Source organism: Felis catus, chromosome A1, assembly GCF_018350175.1.
Source record: "Felis catus isolate Fca126 chromosome A1, F.catus_Fca126_mat1.0, whole genome shotgun sequence".
NCBI lineage: Eukaryota > Metazoa > Chordata > Mammalia > Carnivora > Felidae > Felis > Felis catus.
Genome location: NC_058368.1, coordinates 196,552,999 through 196,575,047, shown reverse-complemented (window position 1 = coordinate 196,575,047; position 22,049 = coordinate 196,552,999). Strand labels below are relative to the sequence as shown.

Here is a 22,049-nt window from a genome sequence, read left to right as displayed (position 1 = left end):
CTGGCAGGAAGGGGGCAGGCATTAACTACCTTTGATGCCCATTGACTTATGTCCAGTCACAAGGGACAGCATCAGGAGTAAACCCAGGTGTTCTGATTCCCCATATGACTTGTGACTTCCGGAAGCTCTGAATCTGATGGTTGACAGAACCTTGAGGATCATCTCTAGGCAAGAAAGGGAGTTCCTTAAAATTAGTGTGAAGAGGTTCATTGGAAAGGGAAGGAAAGGAAGTTAACCGTTTTTGCTTCTTTCACAGGTGCTCTTGACCTTCCACTCCTGTCCAGCGAACCCCCGCAGGCTATAAACAAGAGAGAATGAATAAACATATATTTGACGTCAGATAGCGCCCAGTTACGGGGCAGATCATTAAATCAGGATGGCACGTTCAGATGTGACTGGAAGGGTAGGGGAGAGAGGGTGGGAATTTAAACTGAGACCTGAGACAAGAAAGAAACCAGGCAGCAGAAACCAGTGGTCGGTCCCGAAAGAGAACAAGCTTGGCTGGCAAAGGAGGCCAGGATGGGTGGAGAGCAGAGAGAGAGGGACGGATGCCAGGTAAGAAAGGCGCCGGTCCAGAACATTCAGATCCTCGAAAGCATAGGGAGGAATTTAATTTTATCTATAAACGTCAAGAAAAGCCACTGAGGATTTTAAGCCTAGTTGGAATTACGTCTCATATTTATTTTTACATTTTTATTCACATCTTAAAAGGCGTCTCTGGCTAATTGGGACCTTCAGTGGAGAGTAGGTTACACTAATGGTAAAGCCCCTAACTTTCCAGCTGACCTTTCCCCATTTAGGATCTTCATTCCACATCTACAAAGGGAGAGTGGGAGGGGACAGGGTCCCAAGGGATCAGTGATAAAGGCCTTCCAGCTCGAAAAGGCAGAACACTTAGCCGCTCTAGACCGAAAGCTTCCGGGTCTCTCCGGACACCTTTGCCTTGCCACGCTTTCAGGGTTCAGGTGCAAAACCGCCGATAATTCCTCACAGCCCCCAGCGGAGAAGGAACCTCCCGAAGAACCAGGGACTCGCGGCCCTGCGGGGCAGCCAATCGTGAGGAGGAAAACAGCCAGGGGGCGGCACCCCCGCGGTCCGGGCCGCGTCATTGGCTGGCGGCCGCGTCGCTCGCCCGCGGGGCCACGTGACTGCCACCGTCCGGGCTGTCGTACTGGCTGGGTCTTCCGCACCTCTCCGCCGGTGCTTCCAGGCCGCTCTCCGCGGTCCCGCCCGGTGGGGCCCCGCCTTCCTCGGGGGCCGGGCGATGGGCGGGGAAGGGGACGGGCCGGTTAAAGGGAGGCCGGCCCGGGACCGGGCTACCTCTGCCGGCGCTGCTGTGTCCGCTCAGCCTCGCCACGGCGCAGGACGTGCCGCGGGGCCTCGTCGCACGGGGAGGCCAGGGACCTAGAGGTGAGAAGAGGGGAGGGGACGCGAGAAGGGGGGACGGAGCGGTGCCGGCCTCCATGCGGTCGGCGGGCCCCTCTTAGGGTCGTTCTGGCCTGTGCCGGAGACGTGGTGGCAGGAAGCCCGGACCAACGGTCGACGTGGGCGTCGTGGCCAGGCCGTTGTAGGTGGGTGTGCGTCAGGGTTGTACCTTCGGTCCGCAGACCCGGAGCAGGGTGAAAGCCCGCGTCTCTCGCTGCGGCGATTCCGACCCCACTCCTCGGCCTCAGGGCTACCCACCTTCCACCCCACATCACGCGGATGCCCCGCACCTCGTAGATAGCGGTGCTGCTCTGGTGTTGGAGCCCTCGTCTAGGCGTCTCAAACTCGGAAAACTGGGAGAAAGACCTGGGAGATAGGAGCCGCCGCCACCACCCACCGTCCCACCCTCGGACAGATGGGGAACCAGGCTTGGACACGCGAGAGGACCTCATTCTCTTGGTTTTTAAAACCACACATCTGGTTAAGTACAAATCAGGGACTGTACTTCGAGACTCATAGACTAAGTTGTAATCTTTCACTGGATAGTTGGGAGCACTGAAAGGACACAGAGAGGGAGGGCCGGGTCCTCTCCTGAAATTATACAGCATGTCATTTGCAGAGCTGGGACTTGTACCCACCTCTCCCCAACTCATAGAATATAAGGCTGAGGCCCCCCCCCCTTTTTTTTTGCACGGATTGGGGACCACATGAGTTGGGAGCATTCAGGACTTAAACTTTCTGGCACCCATTCTAGTACCTTTTTTTCCGCCCCCCGCCTTTTCTCTAGGGCTCTTTATGTCAAATCTGGAACCAGTGTGCTATCCAGTATTGGGTTAAGCAGAAGTTCTTTGTTTTTGAAAATCAAGGGGCGCCTGGGTGGCGCAGTCGGTTAAGCGTCTGACTTCAGCCAGGTCACAATCTCGCGGTCCGTGAGTTCGAGCCCCGCGTCAGGCTCTGGGCTGATGGCTCGGAGCCTGGAGCCTGTTTCCGATTCTGTGTCTCCCTCTCTCTCTGCCCCTCTCCTGTTCATGCTCTGTCTCTCTCTGTCCCAAAAATAAATAAAAAACGTTGAAAAAAAAACTAAAAAAAAAAAAAGAAAATCAAGAGAGAAAAGGAAAGCCAAACCTACCAGAAGACAGGAGCCCATTTTTTTTCCCCGTCAAGAATCTCGAAGGACGGACTAGTAACTGTCGTTTATTGAACAAATGCTATGTGCCGGGCACTGTGCTGGGTACTTGTGCTTTACAACAGCCCTGCAAGTTAGATAATGTTATCCCCATTTTACAGGTGAGAAAATGATGCTGAGTAAAAGGAAGTTTTTCACCCGTGCCATACAGTTGTTGAATAGTGTGGCTGGGATCTGAATAGAGGTCTGTTCAACTCCAGGACATATCCGGTGATTCTCCTAGTAGGGCCCTTACCTCACTGGCTCCGAGTCTCCAGGGATTCAGTCTTGGCTCTCATCCCTGGATTTGCCTGAGAAACCGCACTTGAATATCACTGTACTATAATGTGCTGCCTCCCAGGGGTAGATCTAGAGACAACACATTCAGGGCTGGGGAGAGGTCCACATTGGATTCACGAGGGGTGAGGATTTTGATCATTGACTTCACTTTTAGTGAGCATAGACCTCCCCCCCCAAGCAGATGCTTGCCACACTGAAATTTCATGACATAAACTTAGTTATGGCGCGTGGAGGCGGAGAGAGAGAGAGGTCACTCCTTTTTCTTTACTACATAGCTGTTCAACTGTCATTTCTCCATTCACTCAACAAATATTTGTCAAGCGCTTATTAGGTGCTAGCATGGCTCAAGACCCTGGAGATAACAGCTGTGAACCAAAGAGCAAATTGCTGCACTGATGAGAAAGACAATTAACCAAAAGTTAAATAAATAAATAAATAAATAAATAAATAAATAAATAAATAAATAAAGTATGAGATGGTAAGAAGGGCCATGGAGAAAAATAAAGCAAAGTAAGGGGGACAGGAGTACAGGGCAGGGATGAGGGAGGGAGGCGTGGTGGCAGCAGTGATGCTGTTTTACGTGTTGTGTCTGGGAAGGAACTGCCTAGGGTAGTATTTGAGTGGAAACCTAAAAGAAGCAAGAGGGAAAGCTATGAACACAGCCCCGAGCACCATTCTAGTTAGAGGGCCAGCAAAAGGAGACGGAGGTAGGCACAACCTGCTTGGCCTGTTTGACTCTTCGCTGGGATCTGAATTATTATTCTGGCCAAAGTACAGTTACAGAGATAAATTTTACATTGTTGCCGCTGACAGAAAAAAGAAAATGCAAACGTTACCAGCGCACGTGTGTAATGTGAAAGATAAAATTGATTTCATTCTTAATCCTCTGCCAAACCTGCTTCAATAATGTTGTGCCAACAGCCTGCAAGAGTTTTGCCACCTTCACTGATTAACATTAATAAGACTCAGAACTATGAGTTGAGCACTTGGCCACAAAATGGCAATTTGAACTAGCCCCGAAGACTTCTTAGCAAGGAAACAAATCTGGGGGGTCAGGTGGTATTTTGGAAAGAGAGGGGGCCTTGGAAATTGGAAAACGAGGGTTGAGACTTTGGTCCTCCTAGTTGAGGCAGTGACTACAACTTTGGTTTTTCTCATATTAGAGGAGAGGACTCATAATCTGTTCTCGGATCTGTTGAGGAGGCAAGTGGGAGGTGTATATGAAATCTTTTTGAAAGCTGTGACTGACTCTTCAAGGAACTATTATTTGATCGTGGCTTTACATGATGTTATTTTCCTCTGGTATTTTAGTTTTTCGTCTTACATTGATTGGGCTTTATACCAGAAACAATACGTCATAGTGGCGTTTGAGGTGGGCCTTCAAGGATTAGGAAGAGGACCAAGATAGATGGAGATAGGAAGGAAAGGCATTCCAGACTGAGTGAACAGCATGAGCAAAGGCCCAGAGGAACCAGGGATGCTTAATATTTTCCTAGATTGGTGACTAGAACACCAGAGCATGGAAGGAAGCAAAAGAAAGGCAGGTTCAGCTCGCTCAGAGAGAGAAGCCCGTGCTAAACTTTGTAGACCGTATGCAGGAGGAGGTGGGGTGCCATTGCAGATTTTCGAAGAGTGATCCAAATGGTTCGATTTCTTGTTAATGAATGAATGCTTCTTTTGAAAAAGAGGCAACACAGCATGGTGGTTAAAAAAAAATGACGGGTTCAGTTAGGTGTTTAAGGCTGAAGTACGTCTGGGGACAAAACTCCAAACCAACCAACCGGTGTGGATGGAGAGGTGCAGAAGTGCAGACGTAGCAAAACATTGACAACTGGTGAATTGTGAAATTGTTTAATAGGTGAGCTGTGAATATACCCGTGCTGCATGTATCATTCTTTCAACTTTTCTGAAGATTTGAGAAGTTTCAAAAGAAGCAGTCGAGAGACAGAGTGCGTGTGAATCACACAGGCTTTGCTTCCCGTCACAGTTCCACTACTTGCCAGCAGTGTGAGTACAGGAAAATTATTCCCAACCGCCCAGTCCACACCTGTTACAGCCTAGTTGTAACTGAGATTTTTCCACGTAAGTGAAGAGAGAGAGTCTTTTGGTAGGTGACTTGTTCACATTCGTATGAGGTTAATGTTAAGACTTCAAGTTACCCACAAACTTTAGATCTCGGTTATTTTATGGAGTCGCGATTTATTTTCCCTTCTGTGTTTTCTTTTGGATTGTTTCGTATTATTTTCTGTGATTCCATTTTATCTCCTCTGTTGGTTTATTAGCCATAGCTCTGTGATTAATGGAGTTGTATTAGGGTTTATAGTATGCATCCTTAATTTATCACACTCTACCTTCGCCGTTATTATACCATTTTGTGTATAAGAGCCTTTTAATACTCTGCTTCCTCTCCTCCTGGTTTTATGTTCAAATATATATTAAAAATGTAAAATAGACCACTTTAACCGTTCTCAATTTGCAGTTCAGTGCATTAGGTACGATTCACTGTGTTGTGCAACTGTCACTACTTTTATTTTTAAAACTTAAGGAGCGCCTGGGAGGCTCAGTCAGTTGAGTGTCCAATTCTTGATTTCGGCTCAAGTCATTATCTCCCGATTTGTGAGTCCGAGCCCCTTGCCAGGCTCTGCGCTGATGGTGCAGAGCCTGCTCAGGATTCTCTCTCTCTCCTCTCTCTCTCTCTCTCTCTGCCTGTGCACTTTCTCTCTCTCTTAAAATAAACTTAAAAAAAAAAAAAACTCGGAACACCTGGGTGGCTCAGTAGGTGTTCTCCAGCTCAGGTCATGATTTCATGGTTCGTGAGTTCGAGCCCCGCATTCAACTGCACACCGACAGTGCGGAGCCTGCTTGGGATTCTCTCTCCCTCTCTCTCTGCCCCTCCCCCGCTTGTGCTCTCTTTTTTAAAATAAATGAATGGGGGCACCTGGGTGGCTCAGTCGGTTGAGCAGCCGACTTCGGCTCAGGTCATGATCTGGCGGTCCGTGAGTTCGAGCCCCGCGTCGGGCTCTGTGCTGACAGCTCAGAGCCTGGAGCCTGTTTCAGATTCTGTGTCTCCCTCTCTCTCTGCCCCTCCCCCACTTGTGCACATGCTCTTGCTTGCTCTCTCAAAAATAAATAAACATTAAAATGATAATAATAAAAACCAGTCCACCCATTAACAACTTATTAAGTGCCTTCTGTGTGCCAGATTTTATGCTAGGTATTGTGAGAATACACGAAAAGTAGAAAACATCTCCTTGAACAATTCTTAATCTAGTTGGGAAGATAAAGCATCTCCCCAACAAATGTTTATTGAACATCTAAACAATGGGAATTCAGAGAAAAAAATGAGGTACCATTTATGTGCTAATATGTTCCTTTATGTGCAATATGTTCCTCCTCTCCCCATTTACTTTTCCAGTTTTGGCTTCTCTCTTGGGCCTGATACCCCCATTTCCAGTTGCTCACTGGACGTCCTCATGTGGACATTTGATAGAAATTCCAAACCTGTGAAACCTAAAGTCAAACTTTTTGTTGTCTCCTATCTTTTCGTTTCCTCCTCCGCGTTCCTATACATCATTCTTCCTTGTGTGTGTCGCACCTCACGATCCGTCTTGGATTTGTCCATCTCCTTTAGTGTCTCCGGTCTTGTTCTACCACTGAAATGTCAAGCCTCTCCCATCCCTGCCCTGCCTTGGAGTTTATGCCTTTGTCAGCCGTAGCTTACAGGATGAAATCTAGGCTTCTTGGGATCAAATACGAAACCAGTCTTTCACTCTAGTCTTAACCTCCTGCAGCTTGGCATTCTAGGTGACATTCTAGGAATGTCATTCTAGGTGACTTTTTCCTGGGTCTTGGATTAAACTGTGACCTTTTACTTGCCTGAGTTTCCTTTCCTTTCTTGTTTACAACTTGTTCACATTGGTCCACAGCTCATCCTCCACTCTCAGAATACGCCAAACCTCTGTTAATGGCACGTAGAGTGTTATAGCTTATCTGTTTATAATTGTCTTAGTCCTTTGATTGTTGGTAGAAACTGGGTTTCTTATTCATTGTAGCAAGAACTTACTGATCTATTATGTGCTAAGTATTGTTCTTGGTACTGTGGATACGAGAAAGACTATAAATAATAGTATTTTTTATGTATAAATACATTATATAATTTCAAAAGTCCCTGTGAAAGTGCTATGAAGAAATAAAGCCAGGTAAGGATTTAGAGAATGATGGAGTGGAGTATTATTTTATTTGGAATGGCCAAGGAATATCTCTCTAAGGGGATGATACACCGGCTGAGCCCTGAAGGATGAGAAAAAGCCTGCAAAGATCTGGGAGTGATTATTACAGGCAAAGAGAACTTGAGCAAGTGCAAAGACCTTAGAAAGGGAATCAGCTTGGCGTGTTCCAGAACAGCAAGAAGGCCAGTAGGAAATGAGGGTAGAGAGGTAGGCAGGATTCAGGTATTGTAGGCCATTAGAGTAGCCCAGATAAGATGTGATGGTGGAGGGGAGTGAAAAGTGATTAGGTTCAGGTACTTTGGACAGTAGGGAGCAGGTGGATATCATATTTGAGGTAGCACAGACATGACTTACTGACGGATGATATATACGATTAGTAGGTTAGAGGAAAGAAAGATTGACCCCTTGGTTTTGGGTCTAGATTCTAAGGCAGTGTGTCTAGCACAGTGGTTAGCTTATGATGCTTAGAAGGGACGCCTGGGTGGCTCAGTCGGTGAAGTGTCCGACTTCGGCTCAGGTCATGATTTCACGGTTTGTGGGTTCGAGCCCTGTGTCGGGCTCTGTGCTCACAGCTTGGAACCTGGAGCCTGCTTCAGATTCTGTGTCTCCTTCTCTCTCTGCTTCTCTCTCTCTCTCTCAAAAATAAGCATTAAAAACAATAAAAATTAAAAAGAAAAAGATTGTCCTCTGAAAAGGCACTTCAGTTTCACAAATTACAGAACTGTTATACATGCATTGTTAGTTAAAAGTATGTGCTGTAATTACCAACAGCAGAAATTGGTTTGCTTCTATCCAAATCTTCAAAAAGAAGTTGGCTGACTGCTATCAGGCTCATACAGAAAGGATGTAACCTCTCTTCTAGTCCAGTGCTCTAGCCTCTCAGTAATTCACACGGGAATTGTGTCAATGCTGCCTGTCTGCCACCTGGATCACACCGCTTTCTAGGTGTCACAGCTGCATGTGTGCAGCTTAAGAATAAAGTGAAGAAATGTCGTTCCTTTTTGTGTTACTCAAACTACCATTGTACTTTAATGTATGCATAGGTAAATGCACTGTTCAGACGTTTTGTTTTTTTCTTCCCCTGTGATTCCTGCCAGGTAATGTGGAAGGTTCAAGTATTTTCCTCTTGAACCTTTCCTTTTCTCACTCTCGATTATCAATGTTAATAAAGGGAGAAGCTGGCCCAGATGATACGGTAGACTTGTGTTTTATTGAACTTCATGGAAAGTATAGTTTGTATTCCAGCCTCCTTAAAATGGAAGTCTGGCTGTAGGCTCTATTCCAAGGATAAACACTGTCATGTCTTAATTTCCATGAAGCAATTGATGAATACTATAACTGAAAGCAGTAACTGGCTTAAGGAAGTGAGAGGATTTTTGTGCGAAAAGGGGTATATGAAAAACATATTCCAAAGGAGATATTTCCACTTGAAAATAAATATTGCTTTGCATTCTACTTTTCCTGTACTTGAGTTATTTGCTTAGCAAATATTTTAGCTCCTATTTTGGAAAGCATATACCTGGACGTGTTGGGGGATACAAAGATGAATTAGACTGGAGCTTGCTCTCAAGGAGCTTACTGTGTGTGAAGGTCACACCTACCATTTAGTGTAAAATAATTTTTAATGTAGTTTTATGTTGCTTTGTGTTTTAAAATCTGTGTGAAAAAGGAAAAAAAATAGTGTTGAGAGTTTTAGGAGGTGAGTAGAATAGATAAAGGAGACTATACGTGGCTTTTGGATTCAGACTGATGGCTGTATCAGTTCTACTTCTAGGACTGTTTGTGAATGAACACCTAAGTTTTTGAGAGTTAGAGGTGGAAAAGGGCCACGGCCAAGAGTATAGTAAAAGGAGAGTTGGGTACACATTTGTAGGTATCAGTCCAGGTCATTTGGGGTAGCAGGTAGGTGAAACTGGGATGTGTAGAGCAGCTGAATTCTAAAGTGTTTGGAATTATCTGAGGTTAGAGAAAGCTAATTAGATAGGTGATAGGAATAGTGCCTTGCTCAAAAAGAGCTATACTTAGAGTCCTAAAATCTGGATTTTATTAGCTGACTCAGTCAGTTACAAGCTAAATAAAGTCCTTTCACTTTTATAATCTATCTATATTTACAGTGAGTTTCTTATAGATAGCATATAGTTGGGTCTTAATTTTTAATCTAATCTGACACTTGGCTACCTTTTCATTGGCATGTTTAGAGCATTCACATTTGATGTGATTATTTTTATGTTTGTTTTAAACTCTACCATCCTGCCAGCTATTTTAAGTGTGTTCCATCTACTTTTGGTCTCTTTTTCCGCCCCTCTTTTTTTGTTTTCTTTTGGATTGAGAATTTTTTACGATCTCATGTTATCTCCACAATTAACTTACCGTTTATGCCTTTCAAAAAATTTAGGGGTTCCTCTTGGGCTTACAAATACATCTTTAATCAGAGCCTACCTTCAAATAATAATGAATCACTTCTCATCTAGTTTAAGACTTTACAATTCCCAATTACCCATTTTTTGTGCTATTTTTATACATTTTATTTTGCGTATGCTATAAACAAAATACATTCCTACCGTTGCTTAGATGTTTACCTTTTAGAGCAGTTTAAGATATTTTAAATTAAGACATGGATTTGACTTAACTTTCATTTGTTCCATTCCTTGACTTTATTTCTTTGTTGTGTTTTGTGTAGCCCTAGTTTCTGTCTGGTATATGTATACATGGTAGTGCTGGTCTGCTGGATATTCTTAGTGTTTGAGAAAGTCTTTGTTTCTCCTTCATCTTCTAAAAGATATTTTCTCTAGGTATAGAATTCTGGGTTGACAGCTATTTTTCTGTGATAAAGGTATTACGCAGTCACCATCCGATGTTTCTAATAAGTCCACTGTAACTTTTGTCTTTATTCCTCTGTATGTAATGTGTGTTTTTAATTTGGCCGTTTTTAGGCTGTTATCTTTGTTTTCAGCAGCTTGAATGTGATACGTGTAGGTGTGGGATTTTGTTTGGTTTTTCTTTCTGTATTTGTCGTTTTTGGTATTCTCTGAGATTCTTGGATCTATACTTTGGTGTCTGTCTTTAATTTGGGAAAATTCTTGGCCATTATGTCTTCAAATATTTCTTCTGTCCATTCTTTGTCCTCTCCTTTTGGGATTCCAAGTACACATGAGTTAGATTGTTTACTATCTTCCATAGCTCTTGGATGTTCTCTTACATTGTTGTTACTGATTTAAAAAAAAAAAATCTGTTTTTCTCTTTCTTTTTAAATTTGGGTAATTTCTATTGACCTATCCTCAATTTCATGGATTCTTTCTTTGGCTCTGTCGAGTCTGTTGATGATCCTGTCAGAGGCATTCTTCATCTCTATTACTGTGTTTTTTCACTTTTAGTATTTCATTTCAATTATTTCTTATAGTTTCCATCACTCTTGTACTTTCTAGTATTAATTTTTATCTTTTTCCTTCCCAGATAGCAGCCGTGTAGGGCAAGATTTGGATTTTCTTAGCTTTTTTTCTTATGCCTCTTTTGCATATCTTAGGTTTGGAAAAGCCCTTTGACCCAGGAATCACCAAGAGCTGTTCCAAAATAAAAGGACCTAAGAAATGTACTCCAACTAGGTTGACCTGAGTAGGAAGTAAGAAGAGAGTTACAGACCAGTTGCATTGAGGAATGAAGACCTGCTGTGTGTATCCACCAATCTGATTGACTTGCTCAGGGTAAGTTGTGATCTAAATCTGTTCTTTTCTTCTTTTTCTACTTAATGAGACCATCAAGTAACTATTATTTTACTCTTGTTCATTGGGAGGATCAGCTATAGCCCCTTCATCCAAACAAAATTAATGTGGATTACTTTGCAAGGGTGTATTTTTCTGTCAGTTCCGAAACAGGAAACTTTCTGAGTCTTCTGTCTAGTATATTTTGTCTCTGTTTGGCCACAGTCATAAAGTGTGTATTCATTTGTTCTTTGATCCATTCAAACATTTTGTAAGCCTACTATCTCGGAATTACTATATACCTGTTGGTGATTACAATGATGAGCGAGATATCCTTTCCTCCAAGAGCTGGAGAGACTCTTACTTAACTAACACAAGAGTATTATTAGTACTATAATGAAAGTGAAAAATACTATGGAATATAGAAGTATAGTGATTCACTTGGGCTAGGGGATTTGTCGGTGCTTTGTAGAAAGGGTAGTGTTGTTTAACTGGGTATAAAAATGATTAGAATCTTGATGGGCAGAGAGGTTGATGGCCATTCTAAGCTAAGCAAACAGCTAACACAAAGACACTGATTTGTGAAGTATCTGGTAAACAGTTTATGGTGTGTTCAAAAAGAAAAAAAAAAAGACCATCTTCTTTGCTTCAGGGACTTGCAGGTAGCAGCAAAGTTTTGAGACTAGATCCTGTTTTGCAGTATACCTGGGGGTGAAAAACCTGGAAAGAAGATAGTGATAGTAGGAGACAGGCCACCCTGATACCTTTTCTGGAGGGAAAAACTGCAGGGGAAGCCAGGCAGAGATGGGGAAGAATCCTTGATGGTTTTTACTTTGGGGAAGTCCTATACCCAATCAATTATTTGCTCTGACTTGGCTATTTTTGGTCTATATTTTGTGTTTGTTTTTGTTTTCCCTGATCAAGACATATGAGGCTCAACTAACTAAAGAAAGTGAATATAAGACACCTACCCTCGAACTGAACTCGTCTTCACTCTCATGGATGACAAATAGGACTGTTAAAATGTGTGAGCACTGAGAATTACTTAACCAGTTAATCCCGGTTTTTTCTTTGGGGCAGGAGGCTGAAGCATCTATCTCCAGAAATGTCTTTGGAAAGTAAAGAGCAACATGATCTGTCACTCACTGACTCATCTGAAGGAAATGACCAACACGGCCCTCTGTGTAACATCCCTCCGGAGTCTGCAAATGAATCAAGTACCGACTTCAAGCAGTTTGAAGCCAATGATGAATGCACACCTTATCGTAGGATCCATATGGAGCCTCAAGAGAAATCAAATACTAACTTCAAGAAATTTGTCATTAAAAAATTGCGGAGGACTTGCCAGTGCAGTCCAACCAAAGCCAAAAATGTGATTTTTGGTTTCCTTCCCGTTTTGCGATGGCTCCCAAAGTATGATCTGAAGAAAAACATTTTAGGGGATGTGATGTCTGGCTTGATTGTGGGCATCTTATTAGTACCCCAATCCATCGCTTATTCCCTCTTGGCTGGCCAAGAACCTATCTATGGTCTGTACACCTCTTTTTTTGCCAGCATCATTTATTTCCTATTGGGTACCTCCCGTCACATCTCTGTGGGCATTTTTGGAATATTGTGCCTTATGATTGGTGAGGTAGTTGACCGAGAACTACACAAAGCCGGCTATGACACTGCCCATACTGCTCCTTCTTTAGGGATGGTTTCAAATGGGAGCACATTAGTAAACCAGACATCAGACTGGATATGTGACAGAAGCTGCTATGCAATTGCAGTTGGCAGCACTGTGACCTTTATGGCTGGAGTTTATCAGGTAAGAAACAATGGAACGGGTGGTTGCTTCTACCAAAAGAAATCACCATACATGAAATCTCAGATCTGTAAGGGATCTCAGAGATCATAGTAGTTAAAGCTGTCATTTACTGAATGCTTAGGATATGTGAGGGATAGAGCCAAAATTCAGACCATAGTTTGACTCCACATGGAAGATAAGGCTGCTTCTCTTTCCTCAACCTTAGGCTGCCTCTGAACCAGTGAATTTCAGTCAGCCAGATTGTAATTATTTGGTTGCAAAATGTAGACCAGAAAGGGACCTCAGATCACCTAGTACAACTCCTTAATTTTACATGTTGAGAAACACTGGGTTTTCTTGAGATTGTGTGTGGTTCCTTATTGGCAGAGTCAGCACTAACAAGCAGGAGGAGGGTAACAGGATGAGGGTTGGCAGAGGGAGGAGTGCAGGAGGTTTCAAACCATAGATGCCCCCCCCCCCCCGCCACCAACCCCACTTTAGAATCATTGCTCTAGTAAGTGACTCTCACTAAAGACAGCACTTTCTGTGGACTGCTAGGGAACAAGTTGAGAACCACTATTTCATATGATTAGCCAGAAGAAAGGATTACAAATTAAATTCTCCTTGGGTCTCCCATAGAATCCGCAAACCTACCATTATCATCACACCCCTGTCTTTTAGCATCTGGGAGTCGATGCCAGCATTAAACCTTTTCTCCATTATAGGCATCTGGTTCCAATATGGGAAAGGGAAGAGTAGCTCACTTAGTTTGGTGCCTGGGAAAGAGGAAGAGAAGGGGCTGCTGTGCAGAGTGGTGCTCTTCAGGGTCCAGTTTTGCTTTTTTGTTATTATGTCTCACCAAGAATGAGGAAGGGCTCAGGGAAATTCTGAGGAATTATTGGGAAGAGGAAAAAAATAAAGAAGTAAAAATATTGTATCTTTGACGATGCAGAATTAATATGGGAAGCAGTTTGGCATAAGCACATACACACCGAATGAGAATAGTTTCTCAGCGTGAGGTTAAAGACTGTTCTATAATTTAAATGTGATTCTATTTTGATGTGAATCAAAATTTTTTTATTAATTAAAACTTTTATGGTAACAATTTATAATTTAATGGAAATACATGCCCTTGTCATTAGAAGAATTTTTCCAATTTGAGTTTTTGTAATTTTTTGTGGATCCTTGGAAATTGTTTTCTTGAGGTCTGAACTTTATTCACATTTCAGAGACATTGTACAAGAAGGTAGGAATCCTAAGTTCTTGTCTTATCCAGGCTGAGGAACAGTGGGACTTTGGACCAGTTGCTTAAGCCTCTGAGTGTCAGTAAAATGAAGCCTCTCTTCGTAAAATGAGAGAGCTGATGTATGATTGTGTTTTTTTCTACCTCTGACATTTTGTGATGCTCTGATGTATGTCTCCATGCAAGGCAGTGCCGGGATATTCGAGGATGTAGAAGCTCTTTTCCATTTATATTTAACACTTGTATATCCTTCCTTCCAGGTAGCGATGGGCTTCTTTCAAGTGGGCTTTGTTTCTGTCTACCTCTCAGATGCCTTGCTGAGTGGATTTGTCACTGGTGCCTCCTTCACTATTCTTACATCTCAGGCCAAGTACCTCCTTGGGCTCAGCCTTCCTCGGAGTAATGGTGTGGGCTCGCTCATCACTACTTGGATACATATCTTCAGAAACATCCATAGGACCAATATCTGTGATCTCATCACCAGCCTTTTGTGCCTTTTGGTTCTTTTGCCAACCAAAGAACTCAATGAGCACTTCAAGTCCAAGCTTAAGGCACCAATTCCTACCGAACTCATTGTCGTCGTGGCAGCCACATTAGCTTCTCATTTTGGGAAACTCCACGAGAAATACAACAGCAGTATTGCTGGACATATTCCCACGGGGTTTATGCCACCCAAAGCACCGGACTGGAACTTAATTCCCAGTTTGGCTGTAGACGCAATAGCTATTTCTATCATTGGTTTTGCTATCACTGTATCACTTTCTGAGATGTTTGCCAAGAAACATGGCTACACAGTCAGAGCTAATCAGGAAATGTATGCCATTGGCTTTTGCAATATCATCCCTTCCTTCTTCCACTGCTTCACTACTAGCGCGGCTCTTGCGAAGACTTTGGTTAAAGAATCAACAGGCTGCCAAACTCAGCTTTCTGCTGTGGTGACAGCTTTGGTTCTTTTGTTGGTCCTCCTGGTAATTGCTCCTTTATTCTATTCTCTTCAGAAAAGTGTCCTTGGTGTGATCACTATTGTAAATCTCCGGGGAGCCCTACGTAAATTTAAGGATCTACCCAAAATGTGGAAGGTTAGCAGAATGGATACAGTTATCTGGTTTGTCACTATGCTGTCCTCTGCACTGATAAGTACTGAAATAGGCCTGCTTATTGGGGTTTGTTTTTCTATGTTTTGTGTCATTCTCCGCACACAGAAGCCAAAGATTTCATTGCTTGGCTGGGTGGAAGAGTCCGAAATCTTTGAATCCATGTCTGCTTATAAGAATCTTCAGACAAAGCCAGGCGTCAAGATATTCCGTTTTGTAGCCCCTCTCTACTACATAAACAAAGAATGTTTTAAATCTGCTTTATACAAAAAAACTCTCAACCCAGTCTTAGTAAAGGCAGCTCAGAAGAAGGCTGCCAAGACAAAGATCACAAAGGAGACAGTGATTTTCAGTGGAATCCAGGATGAAGTTTCACTGCAACTTTCCCATGATCCTTTGGATCTCCATACCATAGTAATTGACTGCAGTGCAATACAGTTTTTAGATACAGCAGGGATCCACACCCTGAAAGAAGTTCGTAGAGATTATGAAGCCATTGGCATCCAGGTTCTGCTGGCTCAGTGCAATCCCTCTGTGAGGGATTCCCTGGCCTGCGGAGAGTATTGCAAAAAGGAAGAAGAAAACCTTCTCTTTTATAGTGTGTATGAAGCGATGGCTTTTGCAGAAGAATATCAGAATCAGAAAGGAGTATGTATTCCCAATGGTCTAAGTCCTTCCATTGATTGAGAAAGTAGATGGAAAGAATACTTATGTCTAGCCAGTAGGTTAGTTTGAAGTCTGTAACACTTTCCAGTTCCACAGCAGAAAATGTTGCACACTTGAAATTTTAACCTGATGATTAGGTATTATTCCTTTGAAGCTGATGGCCTTTGTAGATATCCACACATATGCAGCAGAGTAGAGCTTATAGTCAACCAGAATCAAAAAGAAGAAAATACCATGGTTTCAAGCTTTCTTGCAGATATGTGGTATTCTTGGAATTAAATGTCTATTGAATTGAACTGTAAAGTGACCCCCAAACTTTACCATCGTGTGTTTTAGAAGATTCGCATTTGGATTCTTCCTTCTCCAGGAAGTAAAGCTGTCGTTGACATTCTGAGAGGTGCTGGAGCCTGCTTGATAATGGCTCTTTGGAGAGGGAGTCGAAAGGAGGCAGGGAAACAGTGTTGTGCCTGCTCTTACACCAGCAGGTCGGGAGACTTCTGGAGCACCAGGTTCGTTCTTACTTGTGTTTCTCCATTCCCAGTCTTTACTCCCTAGACAGCAGTAAGATCTCTGGCTTTTAATACGAGAGCGCCATTCCTTGCCTTAAGGCAAGGAACCACGGGCACTATCTTATTAGGAGCTGGATGGCTGGGCAGGCTTGTGAAATCCTACCAGCCAGCCTCATATTACTTACAGCATTCTCTGCAATACACTTGATGTTTTGATTCATGCCTTTTTGTTTAGGATAAGTAGATAAGCAAAGGGCTCTTGCTCATAATCAGCCAAAATAATGGGAATCTGCCCTGTCTTTTCTGTGACCTCAATCAATCCCTGTTTCCGAGTATTTCTCTACCATTAAGCTCTGGTGTAGCTTTCATTCATCCATTGTTTCCCATGGAATCTGTCTTACACTGTTGTGGATTACCAGCAACTAGCTTGCCAGGTGGAAGGCAGAATGCCAACTCCACAAGTCTAGACGGCATTTTTAATGAGCTCGAGGCAAACTGTTGGATGGATTGCAAAAAGGAATGATTGACAGTTTCCCTTAAGAATTTGTATACTTAGCAGTGAATTTTTTTCCCCTTCCCTTGGCATTTTAGTGAGGGTCCACTGCGGATTGACAGTCTTTCTCAAGTAGGAGGTACTGTTCATCTTTACTCTGCAAGAATATTTTATTGTAACCAATGGAAAAGAATGCATGGAAGTGATAGCGTGCTTCCAGAAGAACATCAATAATTAATTGGTGGATGTTTTAGTGAAAACAAAGCTAATGCTTACTGTCAGGCACCCTATTGATGTCCAGTAAATATAGATGACAGTGACAGCTTTTAACTCTTTGGGCCACCTAAAGCTGTTATGCAAGAGGATTTAGAAACATCCCAAATTCTGTGGGTATATTATTTATGACAGCTGGCCACAGGTTGTGGCTCCAGGAATAGTTCCTTTTGAAAAGCAAGAATGTCTGGCATTGAAAGCTTATTGTCCTGTATGTGGACCTTGATAGACAAGGAAAAATACTGGTTTTCTAAAGTTAGGACGAGGAAACTAATGTAGAGGATGTTAAAACATTTAGCTACAGTATTTAAAGCAAGAAAAATAATTGCAAAAACGCAAATCATTTTTTAACCTGCACTACATTCTAAACAATTTAAATGTGAGACCCAAACCCCATGGGTAGGGCATCTATTAGAATGGGACACTTTAAAACATATTTAGCTTTCTTTTGGGCTCCATAAATTTCAAGTATTGCTTTTCTATTGGTGGAGCTCTGTCCATCTATTTACATGGAAAATGCCTTTCAGTTGTTAAAACAAAGCAGTTTCTCAGTAAAAAAGTTGGATTTCTGTCTTTGAGGTGATTGATTTCATGATTAAATATAATAGTACTAAATTTTGACATCCTTTTAGAACTTAAGTCTAGAATTTCAGAAATGTTAACTACCTTTTGTATTCGTGGGGTTTTTTGGTTTGCTTTCAGCCAATATTTGCCCTTTCTACCCAGTTTTAGGGATAGAAATAGTAAAATTCCAGTGTCTTGGTTGGTTATTTGTTTTTAATCCCTGTTCTCCCTCCCACAAGGCAGGTTTGAATCCCGACCATTATAGATGTCTAATGTCATGTGAGAGAGTAAATAAGTACATGTTCAAGATGACCCTGTCTGTAATTTAGCAAACACTAGCACAGCAAAGAAAAGTGTCCACAGAATTTGGAGAATCCCTTAGGAGTAACAGGGTCTGATTTTTACCTGGCATTTCTGTCCACATGTGGATATAAACAATTAATGGAGCTGTATGCAATTAGCAAATTCTCGAATTGTGTTCTGGTTTGTTCCTCTCCTACCCAAACAAACAAACAAACAAACAAACACAGATTCTGCTTTTGGTAGCTACTTACAAAAACACTTAAGATTTCACTAGAATTTATAGTTCTATCCTCTGCTTTGGTTGAGGTCCACCTATACTTACACATTGTTGATGGCTAGTGTTTAAAAAAATCAAATCCGAAACCAAAATCTAGTTCACCAACAAAACTATTGTTTTCATTTTCTTTCTTGCTCAAGGGCTTAGACCTTGAGTTCAATAACTGATACTTTACATACTTTATTGATACAAAAATATCTTGCATACCTTAAACTTTAGAGTCTAAATGAAGTGTTTTCTCATTGCTTATTGACAAATGTATAAAATTCTAAATATCTTAAAATGGTCATTTAATTGAAACGTAATGTGTACATTCTTGATGGTAAAAACTGGAAGGGGGGAGTATGCCAAAAACAGAAAGAGTGAGGGTAACTCTCAAGAGGAGTGAAGGGAATACACCATCGAAAAAAGACTATCTCTGACCAAATGGGGGAGAAAGGAGAGGGACTCAGTTGAATGGAGTCCAATCCCTGGTTGGTCCTGACTTTGGGAGATCAGGATTAGGAGCCACACCTTAGTTTTGACAGCAAGGTCGGAACTGGGTTCTGTTACGAGAAAGGGAGGGTAGATTCACCAAAGCAGAAAGAGCTGAGGAGCATGTGGTACCCCGGGGCTGGGGCAAAGGCCCAGTGGACCTGCTCCGGAGCACTAGACTGAGTGGCTATAGCCTCTGATGGTGGTAGAAGTGACAGATGTCTAGTTGACAAGTTTTGTTTAATAGGACCAAAGGAAAACAAATTTTGATAGTCTGACTTAGCTTTCAAACAGTAGTAGTCATTGAAGCCAAAATTTGTTGGTAAATTTACAGTATGGTACATGGTAATCTTTAAACATGTATCAAGAAGTTAGATGAGTTCATTAGACTAGTCTAATGCTAATGAAAATGTTTTAACCAGAACAACAATTCTCTGTAAGGGGATTTTTCTTAGCAGTGGGTCACTGAAGAATGCATTGTCTGGCTTTTAGCCCTGATCTTAATATGAAACTGAGAAAAACACCATGAATTTCTTGGGAACTTAAATTAGTCTAGAAGTTACAGTGATAAATTTGAGCTTTGTGATGCTTGTTATTGTTCTTAAGGATTGTTTTCCTTTGTGTATTGCTACAGATGAGCTATAGGGTTTTGTTTTGTTTTTTCAGCAATGTAGATAATATCTCAGTACTTACTGAGGATCCGTGCTGGAGTCTAGGGTCCTGCACCAAGTACTAGAACTATGGTACTAAATCTCGTAGATGGGCTATAATGGTAACCCTCCTAGGATAACACCCAGGACACTTGGAGGGGTTTATGGAGGGGCTAAGCTGAGCCTGGACTGAGGTCTGAGCAGAAGACCGGCAACTGAGGCAAACAAGGAGGCATGAACACTCCTGGTCTATTCAGGGAATGATTCCAGTGACATGGCAAAAATCCCATGAATAGGATTTAGACTTCGTTTAGTTTTTCTGTTCTTTGATGTTTTTCATTTTTTGCATCTGTTTTCTTTCTCTGTTTTAGTGATGCCTTAATTTGAAGCTGGGTTTAAAAAACTGCAAAGAAGAGGAAATCAGATCTAGAAAGCTTTTAGCCTTTGAACTAATTTGGCTTTTTTTTTCCTTTTGTACTAAGATTTTATTAGATAATCATGATTGGAATCATCAGGTGCTAATAACAAGAATGAAAATTATAATGGAACAGGCTCAAATAATAAGCCTACTGGTTTGTTATCATAGCCTATGATTAAAGTAAAACACTATTGAAATATTGTAAGTTAAAGGTACATTTTAGTTTTTAAAAAACAAACATTAGTAACTTTAGGGATGGAGAATTTAGATGTGGGAGTAGGAGAAGATTTATTTTTATAAGGTAATTTTTATCCTGACAAGGACTATTTTTGAAAAGTGTTTTGCACCTAAAATTTTCAAGTGAACATATTAAATACAGTTGGGAAAGTTAAATAAGCAATATACTAAATAGTGAATTTTTTTGATATGAGTTTTATTTTTCTCTTAATGACATAAGATAAGGAGATACTGAATTATGAAAACTAGAATAATGAAGGACACCAAATGCGTTCATTGGAGATACGATCTTTGCAAGTCTGCACTGGAGCATTGTACCTTTTTTGGACTTGAATTATAGCTCTTAAAAAGGCCAAATACTTACAATGTAATTAGTATAATCTAATCCAATATAAACAAAACACCGACGGCAAAATTTCTAACTGAAGGTTTTTTAGTTGGCAAATAGACAAGCAGACTTAGCCAGAAAGGATTTTTAACTGCAGCTTTAATGGACTTATTTTATGGGGCACGTGGGTGGCTCAGTCAGTTAAGCTCTGACTTTTGATTTCGGCTCAGGTCATGATCTCATGGTTTGTGGGATCGAGCCCTGCATTGGGCTCTGCACTGACAGCACAGAGCCTGCTTGGGATTCTCTCTCTCTCTTCCTCTCTCTCTACCCCTCCCCCAACTCACAATCTTTCTGTCTCTCAAATAAACTTAGAAAAATTTTTTTTACATTAACTTATTTTAGGGAAGTTCACACCCCCTTTTCCCCATCTCCCATCCCCCCCGTCCCTCACCCCTAAAATAATAAGATGCTGGGAATCAAAAAGTTCTTGCCTTTTCCATTCAAATCAGTTGGGGAATTAGTATTTGAATTCTGATGCTACCATGATTTCTCAAAAATTAGTGGGAACAAATCAATCTATATACAATGCTACCTTTTTTTGTCTCCTTTGCAATGTTATATACAAATCAAGACAATATCAGGGTGACAGGTGAATGAACGTAAATTCTCAGTTTTGCCTATTCCCTAAAAAAGTATACTGCCCTTTTTTTCCCCAATTGTTCAAGGCTAATGACGTTTGGGAACATGTTTTATACCACATATATCTTTTTTTAATTAAAGCAAGTGCCTTGATGCCATTCTATATAAATCATGCTTAACCCTCTATGGGATGAGAATGAGTTGATGGATTGCAGTCTATTGCGGGGGGGGGGGGGGTAGTTGGTTAATAGCAGATGTTTTTCTTCTGGAAGGATATGTTCATGTTGTTTATTATGTAAGATCCTGTACGTGTTGAGATCTAGAGGTGTCATTTCATTCTGCTAATAAATTGTTAATGCTAATAAAATATTACTCTGTGTCTAAATTATTTAACTGCTTCACTAAGAAATACATTTAGGTCACCAGTGATCTTTAAAATACCATCTCTTTACATTTGGAGAGGGATCCGGTCATTAATTTTTCCCAACTATGACAAGAGGATCTGTCCTTACAGAAAGGCATAATGCATAAAGAAACCCAGTTCTTTTGTCTTTGCTTTGTGATCATGAGTACATTAACCCTTTGGGGACTCAATTTTTTCATCAGTGAAGAGGGGAGGAGCACTAGATTGCTTGAGGAACCTTCTTCCAGTTCTCATGTTGCCTGACGACTACTACTCTGTACCATGTTGGAATCCAAAAATCCCAAACTGGCTAATGTCTCACTAGTCCTAACTCTGAATTTCAGTAAGTGAATTTTGCGCCACATTTTCCCCGTCAGTAAGTGAAGGCTAACACCTTATACACAGAATGAAGGAGTTGGACTGAATGGTCGTCTAAGGGCCCTTCCAATCTTGCTGTCCTGTGTACTCACCCTGTCTGCACGCAGCACCTGGCATGCAGAGCCTTGTGAAGTGCCTCACACACTCTGTAGCATCTCTGCAGGTGCCTTGGAGGGCTCTGCTTCCCCATCTGTCCTTTCAGTGCTCATGTTCTTGGTCTCTTCTCTCCTCATTTAGCATCATTGCTCGTTTTTAATTTTCAGATCTGATTGAGACCCATGAAAGTATGACTCTTGGAGAAATACCACATGCGCATGTAAAAATATCCACATCATTAAAAAGGTTGGTTCACAGACCCCACGTCATGACCATTTTACATTACAAACTCTCTCCAGATGACTACATCCACGTCTATGGCTTCCGTTGCTTTATTATCTGCATGCTCGTGGCAGCCAAACACGATTTCCAGCCTTTCTAGATAGAACACCAAT

At 41.8% G+C, this 22,049-nt stretch overlaps 1 protein-coding gene across 2 annotated transcripts; it reads left to right on the top strand.

Moving 5' to 3' along the window:
• Positions 1 to 1,141: 1,141 nt before the first annotated feature.
• SLC26A2 (solute carrier family 26 member 2) lies at positions 1,142 to 21,146 on the top strand. Of its 2 annotated transcripts, XM_019810737.3 has the most exons (5): positions 1,142 to 1,410; positions 4,749 to 4,897; positions 10,643 to 10,820; positions 11,898 to 12,627; positions 14,110 to 21,146. In XM_019810737.3, the coding sequence occupies exons 4-5, from the start codon at positions 11,923 to 11,925 to the stop codon at positions 15,628 to 15,630; spliced, it is 2,226 nt and encodes a 741-aa protein (XP_019666296.1). In that variant the 5' UTR covers positions 1,142 to 1,410; positions 4,749 to 4,897; positions 10,643 to 10,820; positions 11,898 to 11,922; the 3' UTR covers positions 15,631 to 21,146. The 2 variants fall into 2 exon arrangements, with proteins under 2 accessions (XP_019666296.1, XP_011284417.1); XM_011286115.4 differs by lacking the exon at positions 4,749 to 4,897.
• Positions 21,147 to 22,049: the final 903 nt, after the last annotated feature.